Source organism: Pseudonaja textilis, chromosome 2 (assembly GCF_049901715.1).
Source record: "Pseudonaja textilis isolate UNSWEBS1 chromosome 2, rPseTex1.2, whole genome shotgun sequence".
In the NCBI taxonomy this organism is placed as follows: domain Eukaryota; kingdom Metazoa; phylum Chordata; class Lepidosauria; order Squamata; family Elapidae; genus Pseudonaja; species Pseudonaja textilis.
In genome coordinates, this window is record NC_141991.1 from 48,081,653 (window position 1) to 48,097,644 (window position 15,992).

At 38.9% G+C, this 15,992-nt stretch overlaps 1 protein-coding gene across 5 annotated transcripts in view; it reads right to left on the reverse strand.

The window, feature by feature from the left end:
* Nucleotides 1-1,318: 1,318 nt before the first annotated feature.
* GATA2 (GATA binding protein 2) overlaps nt 1,319-15,992 on the reverse strand; it is a 31,685-nt gene continuing 17,011 nt past the window's right edge. For 2 of the 5 annotated variants that reach the window (XM_087923790.1, XM_087923789.1), the window contains exons 3-6: nt 15,283-15,915; nt 11,968-12,113; nt 6,142-6,267; nt 1,319-5,044 (exon numbers count right to left, since the gene is read on the reverse strand). In XM_087923790.1, the coding sequence (XP_087779916.1) occupies nt 4,745-5,044; nt 6,142-6,267; nt 11,968-12,113; nt 15,283-15,915 (1,205 nt within the window). In that variant the 3' untranslated portion in view covers nt 1,319-4,744. Of the gene's footprint in view, nt 5,045-6,141; nt 6,268-11,967; nt 12,147-15,282; nt 15,916-15,992 lie in introns of all 5 variants that reach the window. The other 3 variants (XM_087923792.1, XM_026723368.2, XM_087923791.1) reach the window with 2 other exon arrangements.

A 15,992-nucleotide genomic window follows, 5' to 3' on the forward strand; every position in this document is an offset into this window, starting at 1 on the left:
CAAGTCTTAAAATACTGAAATTGTACTGAATGGCTTAATAAAAAAATCAGCTACTGGCAAGTCCTCGGCTGGTGGTTCTCAGAGCATTTTTAAAATTCCCTGGCCTCCAAATCAGCCTGCTTTGTTTGTCTGTGGCTCACTGGATTTGAAGAATCATACTCTTTAACGTATGTGGTTTTCTTATTCAAGGAGAAATGCTTAATTATTTCTTTACTTAGTCTCTATACAATATTCTTTTATTAAGGGACTTGGAATCATATTATTTGAAACTTTAGGCATGTTTTTATTATGAACATAGTAACTAGCTAATGATAACAAATAAGGAACTACAAACTGTTGATAATGGAATTGCTTGCTTTTATTTGTTGATTTTTTTGTGTGATTTTTTTCCCCATCTTTTTCCTATGTCATGTATGTGTTTGTTCGTTATTTTAGTTTTATATTCAATAAAGCTTGTTTTTTTTAAAAAAAAAAAATTTAAACTCCAGAATTATTTCAAGTTAATAGGCACCTGTACTAGTCATTCCATAAGTTTCCAAACATTTTTAATTAATCACACTAGGTTGAGCATTGGAGGAACCAAAATGCCACATTTTACTTGTGCAGTATTCTTGTTTTTGTTTTATCATTTCTTTTGTGCTGTATGCTGACCAGAGTCACATTGTTTGAGTTGGGCAGCCTTATAAATTTAGTTAATGCATTAAAAACATATAATAAAGTTCTAGTACTCACAGAGTACATTCTCTCTGTGCCATCCTCCTCCATTTCTCATAAAACAATAAAGTTGATAGGCACAGTTACAATTGTATTTTTTTCTGAAATACTTTAAAAACACTTTAAACAAAATGTTCTAGAATCACTGCTACTCAGAACAGAGATGATGAAAGATCACCAGGGAACCAAGGAACTAGAAGATGGTAAGCCCAGAAGAATGCATGAGACTTCCAGAGGGCATCTTATCTAGGTCACTTCAATTTAGTATCATGGATCTTCCGATCCATCTTCTTCATGATAAAGCAGCCTGAGCCAGTTAGCAAGACAATCCCTAGCTTGGATTCTTGAGTATCAACTTAGGAGCTATATTAAACAAGTTTAGTGTATCTTCATTGCACAGGGACATTTTCCAGACATAAACTGTTTTATACATTTTAACCTTGTTCTAGAACCTTGTCCATTTCTACTCCATCTGTAGCCTTCCGTATTCTAACTTTCTCCTCCACCCATCACCATTACACCAATGCTACTGCCTCACAAATGTAAGGTCATCATCCCGCATAGGAACAGGAGCATCCAGGATCCATGAAGTAGAACAAGAATTGCTTTCACAAAAAGGGGGTAATCTTTTTTATTATTGTTATTATTATTCTTAGCAGTATTCACCTTGAAGGAATATGAGGGATGCATACATTTTTTACAGACAATATATAAACATGTTGTACATAATTAACAATAACTTAGTTCACTAATCCAAAACTTAAGCCAATTTTTTTTTTTACAAAACCAGAAAATACTGCCAAATCTTTATGCTGATATTAAGTACAAAATAATTTAAATCCTGACTGTGGTACTTTTATGCTGCAGTGACTGACAATCTATTGCACTTTGTCAACCTTGGACTCGGTCCAGCAAGCATTTGGGATGTGCAGCCTCAGTCTTCCTAAAAGGAGGGCATGAGTAGGCCTTGCCTTTGACAGGGCAGCAGTGGCACTGGGTGGATTTGTTTCCTAGCATTATTATCTCCCTCATTCTCTCACCCAGCCACTCGCACCCACTTCTGACCCTCAACAGAATTTGAACTGGTTACTGCAAAAGGTGGATAACTGTACCATATACATTAAAAATCCCCTTTCCTCACATACACACACACACACACACACACATGCACCCAAATCAAGAAAAAGGAGTAAATAATTTCCGTCTTGGCTAACAGAAATTAATATTTATCCCATGTGGATTTCCTTTCAGATTTTGTTCTGGGGAGTTTCTTGTGGGGCTTTTCTGTGGTGGTGGGGGGCATTCTGTCATTTCTATTTCTTCACAAAGTGCAACTACATTATGCCTATAGAAACCAAAACAATGAGAAAAGGCATTTGCTCGGAATGCTTGGTCCTTTGTACCAAAAACTGAATTACAGACTTAGGAGAAAGCAAAAAACAATGTACACCTGGATTTTTTTAAAGCAGACTTTTGCAGTTAAAGATACAAGTTGGGCTTGACTTGAAAAAAAAGTGGGGAAAAATACATTTAAAAACCTGCCACAGAGTTAGCTTTATGCGATTTACATTATCAATCCCCTTTGTTAATTGGGGTCATTTTTTTCCATCAGAAATATAGCTACATATGTACATCATATGTTATATTGGACCTTGTGATCATGAAAGTCATCAGATCATAACAATCAATAGAATACATTTCACACTGGCAAGAGTTTTATTCTTCAGCTGTTTACGTACAGTATGGTTTCAGAATGGGAGACAACTTTGTTTCTGGACACTTGTGATTTTCTTTAAAAACAAATCTATCTATCTACATATATTTATATATATGCTATAGGAAATCATATACCCCATTTTCTTCATGAGCAGATCACTTTCTTTGATGTTGCTACATCTGATCTATCAGAAAGAGTTGAAAATATCTCTTTTTTCCCTTCCTGTCTTCAGATCTTCATTTACTTATTTGCTTTTCACCTCTAGTCAAGCAGAGCATTTGTCACAACATCTGTGCCTACAGGTGGCAAATTCCATCTTTGCTTGGCCAAAGTGTTATAATAAGATAGTATGAGATGAACTCTATGTGTCTTGGGCAAACTTCTTAAGAAAACAGATTAAACTGAACCATCACAAGGGCACCTTTCAGGATGTTCATCTTAAAAGAGTTTTCCTTTTCCTGCCATGAACTGAAATTACATCTTGAATCTAAGAATATAGTTCTCTAGAGCAATGTTTCTCAACTTTGGCACTTTAAGATATGTAGTCTTCAACTCCCCCAAATTCCCCAGCAAGTTGGCTTGGGAATTCTGGGAGTTGGTCTACAAACCTTAAAGATATGTTTAAAGGTTAAGAAACATTGTCCTAAGTGGGCCATGGTTACCTAGCAGCAGAGAGGTTTTGTTCGCCAAAAGTTTCATAGGTTCGGTATTTGACACCTCTCGTTAAACAATCTTACAGAAGAAAAAGGAAAAGTAGCAGAAGACAGCTGCTGCAGAATATAGTTGCTGCAATGGCCACCATGGGTTGGCGGGTCTGTTGTAAGGCAGTTCACTACCTTGTCAATCTGTCTTTCCATAATACAGGTAATCATCATAAACCTGAATGGGAAAAATGCCTCAGAAGAGAAATTGTGAGTCTTAATGCAACATATTGTTGAAGATTTTCAACCCAGCAGACTGAGCCATGAAAGGAGCTGGACAGTTGGGGAGCCCACATTATTAAGGACCACCTCCTGATTCATTCAGCTCCTCTGCATTAAATAGGGTGGAGGATAATCTCCTCACAGCCTTTGGCAGTAAGATGTCTTGGGATGTCCCTGCTCTTCAAGGGAATGGTCATGAGTCGTACTGATTGAGGAGACAGTAACTGTAGGACTGTAACTGGGGAGAGGACACCAAGCTGGGAAAGTCTGGACTAAGGCAATGAAATAAGTTATGAGAAGCTACCTGATGTCTATGCTGACTTGCAATCGAGAGAGCAAAGAAGAGGCCCTTAGGACAGGCTAAATGGTTTGAGGTGGGAATGCCCCTTATCAGCCCACTAGCTGTCCACACACATCTTCTTTTAAAAAAATATGGTGAGAAAGACATCCAGATTCCCTTTATTTTACTCTCCAGCCACAGCAAGATTGTTCCCTGTGGAAAACCTTTCAGCCATTTGTCCAGTGTATCTGCTCCCTTGTAGAATGCCACACTTTCATGTCAAGATATTCACACTGAGAAAGAGACTGCAGAAATTATGTCTGAATAATCCATGCCTGAGGCTATTTGTAATCAATGATAAAGCCAACAGCTTCCCTCTCTCACACGCATCCTCTTCCTAGTAGTTTTCTTTTTTTTAAAAAAAAATGTAACAGCAATGAAGAGAAACAAAAATGTGGCCATTAAGCAATAAAAAATAATAATAATTAGAAAAACTGTTTCCTACTAGGTTGCATGTTTCTTTAAACAAAATAAAAATAAAAGATCCATAAATTCATGCAAGAGTTTTGAAGCTCTTTCTGGAGCACAAGAGCAAAATAAATAATTATTTTTTTAATGTGACTGGTTCCTTAAAAAGTAGATTTTTTTTAATAAAGTTGTCCATTTTTCCTCCCCACAAAACACAATCCATGGTAGAAATCCAGCAAGTGTGGCTACTACTGAACTTCCTCTGCTTCAGGAGATGGTTAATCGCTTTACAATATTCACAGTAATGAACAAAGGGAAAGGAAAGCTGGCTCTAGTTTCTTTCACTACTTTGGCCACCTTTCCTTTCCACTGGGACGAGCCGGTATCGTATCAAACAGATGAGTTCCTCTTTCTCCTTTTACCTGAGGGAGCAAAGTGCATAACAGGCACCATTTAGCATTTCTGCCGAAGACCCATCATTGCAAAGTTTCCATTTAGCACTAGGAGTTGAATTCTACTGGAACAAAATCCCCTTTTACTTTCCTTCCTTCCTTCCTTATAGTCTCTTTCCTGGGCAAAGTCTTTCCTTCCTGTCCTCTTAGGCCAAGCCCAGTTCTGGAAGTTCGTGAGAGTCATTAAACTCTATCCCATAGCTGTGACCATGCTGGATGGATGTGGATGCCCAAATGAGATGCTGGAAGATGGGTGAATGGGGGTAGGAGTTGGGAGGATATGTCCAGAGTGGCTGAAAGGTGGCAAGTGGCCCATTGGTGCCATGTGACTAGCCAGGGCAGCAGCACTGAAAGGCGAGGACTTCTCCTGCATGCATTTAGACAGTTCCTCAAAACATTCAGAGCCTTTCTTGCTCTTCTTGGATTTGTTGGACATTTTCCTATTTCTGGTCTGAATCCCTTCCTTCTTCATGGTCAGCGGTCTGTTCACCTGCAAGAAATGAGAAAATCAGGTTCCTGCAAGCAAAGTGATATTGTTTGTGCAAAAAGAAAAATATTTGAACAACCCTCTCAATCTTCTCCGAGCAGCATTTGTTTTGTGCTCTCCTCCCCCTAATCCATCATTATATAGTTTTCACTTTGTTCTCCCAGCAACTTGTGTTTATAAATTAACTTTATTGGATAAAAACACATCAAACTCAAGTATGATCTGGTTGCTTTCACTCTTCCAAAGTTCCTTATTCTGGCTCTTTAACAATAAATCAACTCTATATCCTTAGATAATTTGTGTGTATGGGGGTACGTACACTTTCAAGTCAATCTTGACTCCTGGCAACTATATAGACAGGGTTCGTGCAGAGTTTCTTGGCAATATTTTTAGAATTGGATTGCCTCTTCTGCCTTCATAGGGCTGGAAGTGTGACTGACCTAAAACTTCATGTGGCTTTGATGCCTAAAGCTGGATTACAACTCATAGCCTGTCTGTTTTTAATCCAGTGTCTGTAACTATTATACCAAACTGTCTTTCATATTTACATATTATCTTTACCTCTATCTGTCTGTATATATACATAATATTCTGCACACATTTCCACATTGACTTCATACCTGGAATTTTAAAACTCCGTCACCTTGCCCCATATATGCTCAAATACATCCAATATTTTCTCCTTGAACCTAGCCTGGATTTTTAAGATTCATTTAATTGTTGTTTTGTTTTGAAGCACAAGCTTACATAAAAATCATTCATGATACAAAAGTGTGTTAAATATCTTCTGTGTTTCTTGGGTACAGTAGAGAAGAAATGAATATGCTTTAGCAATAATTGTGAGTTATAACTCTCTTTTGTCTAGATTATCTGGGCTTTAGAAGCCAAGCTAACACATTGTAAGGTTATTGAACCCAGCATCACTATGCCAACAAAGAATGATTATGACTTCCCCTGGGAACATTAAAGAGGATTGTGGTGGTTTTTTTTTTTCAATGTGTCCCTTTGCAATGAATGCAAAGGATACTGGACAGCAGGCAGTTAAGGCATCAATCTCAGCTAAGCAAGCAAAAGAAGACACAAGGCAAGAAAATACTCACATTGTGCAATTTGTAATACAGTCCACAGGCATTACAAACTGGATCCCCATTGGCATTACGTCGCCATAAAGTGGTGGTGGTGGTTTGGCAGTTAGCACAACAGGTTCCTGCTCTCCTAGCAGCTGACTAATTAAAGATGAAAATAAATAGAAATACGTTGGAGAAAATGTTATTCCGGTGTTGCCTGTTGCATTAGTTTTAAATTAAATATTAAATATACACCCACCCTCTCTTAAAGGTCTCAGTCTTTTTTATTTTGCTTTGGGACTTTGTCATTCAAACATACGTGGACCATTTGATGGATAATGTGAATTCCACACCCAACTCAAAATCATAAATGCTTATTAATGTCCCTGTTTTCTTTCTGGTGTTGGATAGCTTTATGCATTTAACCTGTTTCCCCATCCCACCCCCTTCCAAGCAATTGTCCTCTCATCCTTTGCACATGGGCAGGGGAAATCAACTAGCCAATGAATAGTAAATTACAGCTATGCATGAAGAACTCCAGGGTTATGTCCGAAATCACAGAAAGCTGGTGTTCTTTAAGTGAAAACACATCTAAAAATCAAGAGACATGTCAGCCACCTACATACTATGTATGTATCAGGCCTGTAGAGGGTTATTCTTTTCATTGGCTTTCTCTACCTCTAATACCCTCCAAATATATTGGGTCTACAATTCCCAGAATTCAACTTCTTAAAACTATTATATCACACATGAAGAATGGCAAGTTGGAAAAGAATGAATATGTAGGCCAAGTAGCTGAACTCTACAGATAACTACTCACACGCTACTCTTCCCTTTTCTTATTCCACTTCATCATTTTAACTCATTTTCTCTCAGCCAGCCTCAGAACTGGAGTAGGCAAAAACTGCTTAAAGCAGCAGAACACAAAGCTAAGCAGGGGTGAATCTACTGTAGTTCCCTTAACTAGGAAATCTGGACAAAAAAAATGTCAAAACAGAATCTTGCTTTATATGAGGGGGACCCTCAGGAAAACCTACAGGATCACTGTGAAGAACATTCAAGCTAAGTTGCGGATAAAGTCTCACATACACTCAGAGTTGGAGTGAAGAGCCATGGGCATGGTCTCTGCCTCCTGAAGTAATGGATAGTCGTCAGAACTGGAAGCAAAGTTGCTTGTGTTTGAGATCCAGGTCCGCCCCCCCCCCCCAGCTGTTAAATCTGCCTATGAGGTGACCTGCAGTTAGACCCATGTGATGTTGGCAGAGGGTATCATTGCTTTGGCTTCGAAGGAGGTAGTGATATATTCCCATGAAAGGCTGTTACTGGACCTAAGAATCCTAACTGTGGGGTCTCGGAGTGGGGACACAGCACTGTAGTGGTTTTCCTCTTTTTCTGTAGTCAACATTGATGGGGAGAGGTCAAGCTAATGGTTCCTCATTTGTGCAGTGCCTCAGGGCTTGGTATCCTTGGCCCTTCTGTTGAACATCTATTTGAACATTCAAATGCCAAGACATTACAAATATCAGACTTTTAATTAGTGAGTGTATTTTCACCATCACTCATAAAAAACAAGGTAAATTAAACTCCATGTAAATGCCCCATTTCTGATTAATAAGGACCAAAATGCTTTAATCCTTTCAAAGACAAATTTATTTAATTTTAATAACTTGCAATTTAAGGATTTGGAATATTTAGGCTACTTGTTCCGGTACTTAACACTCTGCCTCAGCAACCCGATTGTAATAATAGGGATCTATAATGCTATACTGAAAAAGCCTTCAGTATATTTTCTTTCACATAATTACCATATTTGTAAAGATGATGCGGGTACAGCTGTATTATACCGTAGCTTTCATTTTAATATATAACTGATAACTTTCTCTTTGTATCTAAAAGAAGTAAATGAATTTGCTACACTTTAGCAAACAAATGCCAGTCAAACAGTAGCATCTATTGATTAGCTCATTTGTTCTATAAATCTTTGTATTCAGGCTGAAGTTTTGAGCAGCTTAAATAAATGACCTGTACTAATAATACATTGCTGTGCTAATATGTGGAAAGATTGCTATGGATTCCAATGGGAATTGCATTAATTTTTGCTTGGCCCTAAAGAGGAGTGGAGGGGTTGATTTTGTACATGAAAGTAAGATTTACATTCAGAAAAAATGCCTTTCCCCCTTAAATTGGTTCTTGGCGGAGTGACCCATAACCCTGAAAACAATAGGGTCATTTCAGAAGTTTTTAAGAGGAAAATGCACCCTCTCTTTCACAAAAGAATCTTTGGTAAGAAAGGGTTCCTGTTTCAGGAAATAATTTTGTTCCCTCTTTCAGGCAGTATGTGGAAATATAGCTGCTTTTTCTCCACATAAAATATTTAGTCTGTGAGAGAGGCCTTTTAAAATCAAATTAATTTCTGTGCTGATTTTGGAAGCGGCCATGCAATAATACTGCTAGCCACCATATAATCCTGATTTATTGAGAATGTAAATCAGACCAATATTTCTCATCATTTAGATCAGACTCCCAAGTATAAAGGCTGGTGGGTTCATTCTAACCTTGAGAAAATGGTGAGAGGAGAGGAGAATTTTGGTGATTTGGTTCAGAAAACTTCACTGATTTACTTCAAAAGGGGAAACAGCCAGATATAAGGTACCAAATCACCAGAATGCAACCAACCCTACCTAAAAGTTCCATTTCTCAAAATTTTTCCCCTGTTTACTAGCTCCCTTTTTGTGAGCAGCTAGGGTTACTCCCAAAAAGAGCACCAGTTATGCAACAAGACATCTTTTTTATTTGAGACTGAGATGCATTCTTGAAAATAAAGATGAAACCTGTCCTTCTGCTATTGATGTTAAAGCATGAGAACTATGCAAATTTAAATCTTAATATTTTTAAAAAATCTCAGAATGAAGAACACGGAAGAGAGCCTGGGACGCAGCAAGCTGTACTGTCCACAAATCAATGTGGTAAAAGTGCTTTCTTTAATCTAAATCTGGAGTCCCATAAAACAGGCTTTGTTAATACTTTATCCAATCTCCACTACAAGACAATTAATACTATGTATAGTCTAAAATGGTGATCATGTCTAAGAACTATGGAAATTGTAGTCTAACAAATCTGAAAGCACGAGGCAATTAAGAGAGCCTGATTTTACTATGTATGCCAAATATTAATACTTTCCCCATTATAATATATACTGAATTATCTACCACGCGCATTCAATTTTTCATGAATCTTGCACAACTTTCTATTACAAATTCAAGAATAATAAGAGATGTATAAAGATATTCCTTTATTTCAACAAATACTATTACTGACATCCCACTGATTTCAATGGGACTCACACTAACCCAGGCTGTGTACAACTGTAACTAGTACACACGTTAAAAGGATGTGGAATATAACTGACCCTTTAAAAATTCAGAATAGCTGAATGTGGCATCTATGTCAAGTAGCAGAATTTAAAATACTTTTAAGTATAACTGAGAGAATTACACACACAATCCTTCAGACAATTCTCCTACATAAACCTAACTGGAATTAATTGCTGTTTAAACAACAACATGGGAGAAGAAAGAATATTATTTAAATTTTTTAAATGGGACCAAGTATACACCGGAGAAGCGGCAATTATATTATTTTCCTAACTAAGAGTGTTTTCTGATGCCATTTGTAAAAAGCTCCCTTAAAACAAGTTGCATCTCTTTTGTCCATATAGTTTAGTCTACTCCAAATACCAGTGTGGCCCCAAGAAAAAGCTCTCCCATGCATCTAATTTTTTTTTTCGTTTACCAAGAATTGAACCTCCAACTGTCTGCATGAAAAAATGTGCTCTATTACTGATCTACAGCTATTGCCAACCTGCAAGACTGTAAGTCAGAGAACCCTTACTGAGCTAATTCACTGGAAATGCAATACAGTTTAAGAACAGGGGATACCTAAACTAGTCAAGTATACTTCCTTTTCTTGTTGAAACCCCATAAAAGGTTACTGCTGCCAGGAACCTCGAAGTCTAAAACTGCGTTTCCCAGCCATGGCCACTTGAAGTTGTGTGGACTTCAACATGGCTGACTGGGGAATTCTGGGAGTTGATGTCCACCCATTTTCAAGTGGCCAAGGTTGGGAACACTGAACTAAGAGATGCCAAACCAGTGCATCAATTGATGCAATGAGGCTCTTGCTAGAAAAGGATAATTTTTTTTTTTTTTATCAGGCTATAGGCTTGGGACAAGATAGACGAATGGTCCCCTTTCTATTCTCACTTCCAATTTTTTTCTTGTTTCAAGATGAGACAAGATAAAATCGAGTTTTAAAATGCACCTTATTTTTCACTGGACAAGGGAATGATGACTATATTGATTTGTTCCAAATTTTAAAATTGCCTTCTCTCTGACCCAACATTTAATACACACACATATCTCTAGAAACTCACCTACTAAAATCTATACTTGTGGGGGGGGAAAGAGAGAGCACTATGTTTTCATATTCCCTATTCCTTATTTCTTATTCCAGTGTCCTACTAGACACTGGCCCCTTAACTCTGCAGCCTGTCCCGTTTAGTCTGGGATGGAGTTTGCCCTGTCAGAGACAATAACATTTCCCTGTTGTCTTAACATTTTTCTAGTTGTGTCAATCACTTAGAAAGAAAAGTAAGTCATTAAAACAATCGCTCGCTTGAAGTTCTGACCCTCAAAATCCTCTGCATCCTGTCTCAGCATTAGATCATTAGCATTATTCCTTCAGCCTTATAATCATTCTGGAAAAATGCCCCCTGCCAAAGAGAAAGGGCATTTTTTGGTCCCCCTAAATCACATTGTTCTGTGTGTGTGTGTGTGTGTGTGTGTGTGTTCTCCTTTTTTTAAACAAATATTTGTACAGCAGAGCCTATTTGCAATTTCAAAACAGACTGCCTGAATAGCATGGCCTGCCTATAGAAACTCTTTAAAGCTTTTAGAGCCAGGAAACAGATACACAAAGTTTCCTTATCTTCAGAATACAGATATCCGGATAGGAAACTACTACCAGGAGCTCAGAAATTTTTTTCAAAAATTAAAAAATCAACAACCCTGAAATGAAAATACAAAGTATAGGTGACTCCATGGAAAAATAATCAGCCCTTGAAAAGGGCAATCAGAGGATTGTCTCTAAAGAAGACTAATGTTAGGTTTACCATGGAATCTCTGACTACAAAACCATCCAAATAATGACTGAACAGACAGAAACAGTTTTGAGTCATCTATTATTATTATTATTTTTAATGCTTTCTGTTTTGGGTCACTTTTTGTACTTTTCAGCTGGGAGGGCAGGCAGGCAAGAGTGATTCTTTCAGTTTGAGAGTCCATCTGACCTGTCCAAGAGGTCAAATGAATTAAAGCTGTCTTTTCTGGATAAAAGAGGCAGAATAATGCACAGGAAGAAATGGGCTGATTTAATTGGGCAAGTACTCTGAAACAGGCTGTGTTGCAAAAATACAGACAGTCAGAACGTAAGCATGTGAAGCAGTGAATGTCTATGCCATGGGCCTACTTCATAAGATTGTTGGACGGGCAATAAATCACAGAACTTCTAAAGCTGTAGTCAAGAATAGACTATGAGCATACAAAGCGCATGTACATATCCCCCTATGAAATGGTTACTGTTTTGCATCCTGACATGTAAATTTCTATGGGTGGGACCCTAGCCGTTTGTTCCCTAGGCTACTCTGTGGCCTCTCAGTGACTTCATGTGCAGACAGTATCTAGCTTCCAGGCAAGTTCTGAATCCCACAGATGGGTTCAGGTTGTACCCTCTTCCTTCATATGCAGGGATGGTCCCATGAAACCATTTTGCCCCGAACCTGATAGAGAAACAGGCACCTACCAGTCTCCGCTTAGGTTTAATGAGAGGTCGATTTTGACCGTTCATTTTGTGGTACAGCCCGCAGGCGTTACACAGGTAATGCCCGGTACCGTCTCTTCTCCAGAGAGGGGTAGCAGTAGCTCCACAGTTGACACACTCTCTGCCTTCTAAATGGAAACACGAAGAAACCGGATTTCTTTCTTTAAAAACAAATTCACAAAAGCTTTTTGCATTGTCCATTTAGGTAGATTCCAGATATCAAAACAGCACATTATTATCATTCAAATTTATTTCAAAGGGAAGGAAAAAAGACAGGTCAGTGACACAACATTGACAGTACATACAATAAAAGGTAGGAACATGCAGTTTTCAAGCATTTACTTTCTCATGTAACAATAACTCTGTCTAACCTAGACAGTGGTATTTTTATTACAGCTGCCACATGAGAAAACAGACTCTGTTCCAAAATGTAGAGTCATAAGCTGTTCTTTCCTCTCTCTCTCTCTCTCTCTCTCTCTCTTCTCTCCAACATCTAAGAAGTAATATTGGAACTGAAACAAGAATACACAATCTTTGTTCATTAATGTTTTGGAGTTAGAGAAAAATTCTCTTCCTCTGGCTTGCCCAATTTTTTTTTTCTTTCTTTCTTATAAATGTTGCACTCTTTAGATCGAAGCAGAATTAACTTTTGTTTCTGGGCACGCCATATACCCTCGTATCCAAAATCTAATTTATTATGCATTCTCTTTGTTATGGGGCTTAAGATTGATCTGCCTCAAAATGCTTAAACATGGCTGCTTGTTCAACAGGAGTCTTTTTTAAGAGGAGAGGGGGTGCGGGCAAGAATATTAACTAAAAGTTCATTTGTTTGAGGGCAAGGAAATTCTTTGAACAGAGCTTATGCAAATCATACAGTATTTAATGCAGAGGAAATACACTTTGGCAGTAACTTGAGCTGGCCATGCTAAGTTCAGCTGTGTCTGTGTCTCCTTTAATCTATGGAGTGGGTGGTTTTTAAACAGCCTTGGCTGGAGTGAAAAATGAGGGACCTCTGTGAAGCCAGGAGTTCCTAGCGTTTGTCCCTCCTTAAGCAGGAAGCTGCAGGAGTCGCCTTGTCGTGAGTCTTGCTTTTCCTACAAAAACATTAAATGGTCACGAACTCTCGCCAGTTTCATCTACAAGACAGGATCTCCATTACAAAACTTCTTCATCTCATAAACAGTGTAGAGCATGGCAAAGGAGGACAGAAGTTGTGGGAGGAAGGTTGAAACCAAATTTCCCAGCAATTCCTATTGCAATGGAGAGCAGTATATAAAAGTAGCTGAAAATATCTATATCTATATCTATATCTATCTATCTATCTATCTATCTATCTATCTATCTATCTATCTATATTATCACTGAGGCATATAACATAAAATTCCAGAATTTCATGAAAGAAGATGATCCAAACAGAGAAGCAACCAAAACGTACTGTACTTTTCTTGCAATGTTCCTAAAAGCAGTCATGTCTCTGAATTACTACCCATGTTGAAAAGAGGTGCAAATCTATCTTGTTTTGTTTTTCTTTGATATCACAATAAATTTTATCTTTTTTACAAATAAAGCCATTACAATATTAAATTTATATAAAATATTCTAAGTTTGATTTCATGTGGGTATTATTTATTACACTGAATGTCTTTTTTAAAAAGATATATAAGCAAGAGCATGTTTGGCTTGAAATCTGTAAAGGTAACAACAGGCAAATAAGTTGCAGGTTTAACAAACAGATGAACTGGAGTTAAGACATATGATGTTCCTCCAGTTTTATTGGATTCATTTAAACTATCATTTAAAAGGTACTTTGGAAGCCTGCACTTCTATATAAACTATGTTTGAACTTTGTTCTTCGTATGTATCGAGACAGCAAAGTTCTGTAGACGTTCTAAGAAAATGACCTTGTAAATTTCAGTTAACAGCTGAGTCTTTATAAAGTCCTTTGTTTAATGAAGATCAACTTTATTGAAAGTTAACAGAAATTTACCATAAAGTTCATCTTTATTAAGCAGTTAACAAATTAACTAAAATTTTCAGTAATGGAAATCCCACCCAAAAGAGTATAAGGCATATCAGGATTTTCCAATGAATTTAGTTGCCCCAGATTTCGATGGGGTTGCATTAAGAGGTTTACCAATATAAACTCTTATCGGCATAATTCAGATCTACAAACTTTGTATGTCTTTTTTTTTTCATGGATTATGGCAGCTTTTGGGCTCAGCAATGAGTGAATTCTACGGAGATCAGTGACTGGAACAAAAAAAGAGACCTGGGTTGCCAACTAATTAGCAAAAACTAAAATTATGAAAGATAACAAACTGGAAATGCTCTTGTGCTCCACATTCTCAGGAAAAACTGCTGATAACTTAAATGTTGTTACATGTTCTCACTAAAATGTATGGAAATCCATTCAAATCTGATCAGGAAATTTTAAAACTAGCCATTAAAAAAAAAAACCCCTTTCATGCTTATCCTTTAACATATTTAAACCACACATTAAGGGGAGTTTTTGAAAAAATGACCCAGCTCCAGAAGCTCACTGATACTAGCAATCATGATTGTTATCTCCCTGGATTATTACAGTTAAAAGATCAAAGTGGTGATTCATTTATTTGGAATTATTAAACTAGGACTGAATTGAGAATAGCAGTCAAACATTCGTTTCAGTCCTGTTAAGATTGCGCTTATATGTGCGTGAATATTTAAAAAATATTAGTCAAATATATTTGGGGAGAGGGACAGTATTTTTTATTTGGAAAGAAACACAGTCCATATTATCCTGTCTAAAATGTTCAAATCAAAATTGTTGCTTTTATTAAATACTTGTCCAGATTTTTACCTACTGAAATATTTTCCAATGCTTATTTTTTGGTGTGCATTATCTAAACAGAATACATCCTCAATCCTGCAGTTCACAGGGAAGAATAAACCCTCCTCAAGCCCACCCTTCCATGACTACAACTGTTACTAACGATCGATAGCTGTTATTTGTGAACAGGGGCATTTTATAAACTTACATTTATATTATAAATTTATATTGTATTATATTTATATTATATTATAAAACTTATCCGAGAGACAGCAAAGACAAGCAGCAAAAGTTCAAGAGGCAAACACAAAACAAAAACAAAACGATTCCCTCCATCGCTTCTCTGAGACAGGGGCGTTCATGACATAATTCCCACCAGAAAAGCTTTTACACCCGACCCCACACCCCACCCGCGATTTAAAGGCAGGGCGAGGCGTTTCGGAAAGGCTTGGGAATAAGAAGAAGGAGGGGGGGGGAAGCGGTCTTACCTGAGCAGGACCTGGCTTTGCTCCTCTGCTTTGGGGTGAAGCTAGAAGCGGGGCCCCCGAGGAAACTGCCCGGGTGGAAGAGGCTGCCGCCGTAGTCGTGGGCGGCGGGCACATAGGAAGGGTAGGTGGGGATCGGGTGGTGCGTGGACGGCTGCGCGCCCATGGAAGCGGCCAGGCTGCTGCGCAGCGGGCTGGCGCTCTCCATCTTCATGCCGTCGGCCAGGGCCACCTGGTATTTGAGGGGCTCCTTGTCATCTTGCCTGCCGCCGCCGCCGCCGCCGGCCGAGGCGGAGGCCGGCGAGGCGGCGCTGCTGCCCGCGTTGGGGTCCGGCGAGACTTCCTTGGGCGGCGTCGGCGGGAAGCCGAAGAGATGGGAGCCCGAGTGCGAGGCCGGCGTGAGCGAGGAGGCCGAGGCGGCGCTCGACGCGGAGCTGCTGCCTCCCGGGTAAACCGAGATGGCGCCGGGCGGCGCGCCGGCCGCCGAAGGGTGCAAGGGCCCCTTGGTGAAAGGGTTCACCGTCCACGGGTTGTGATGGTGAGCCGCCGAGAGCGCCGCTTTGCCGCTGTCCAGCCAAGGCAGGCCGGGGCTGTGGAGCAAGTGAGGCCGGCACATTTGGCCGCCGGTCAGACGGGCTGGGAAAGGAGGAAAAGGCGCCAGTCAGCCAGGCCAAAAGCCTGGGGTGAAAAACAGCTCGTCTCCCACTCTCGCC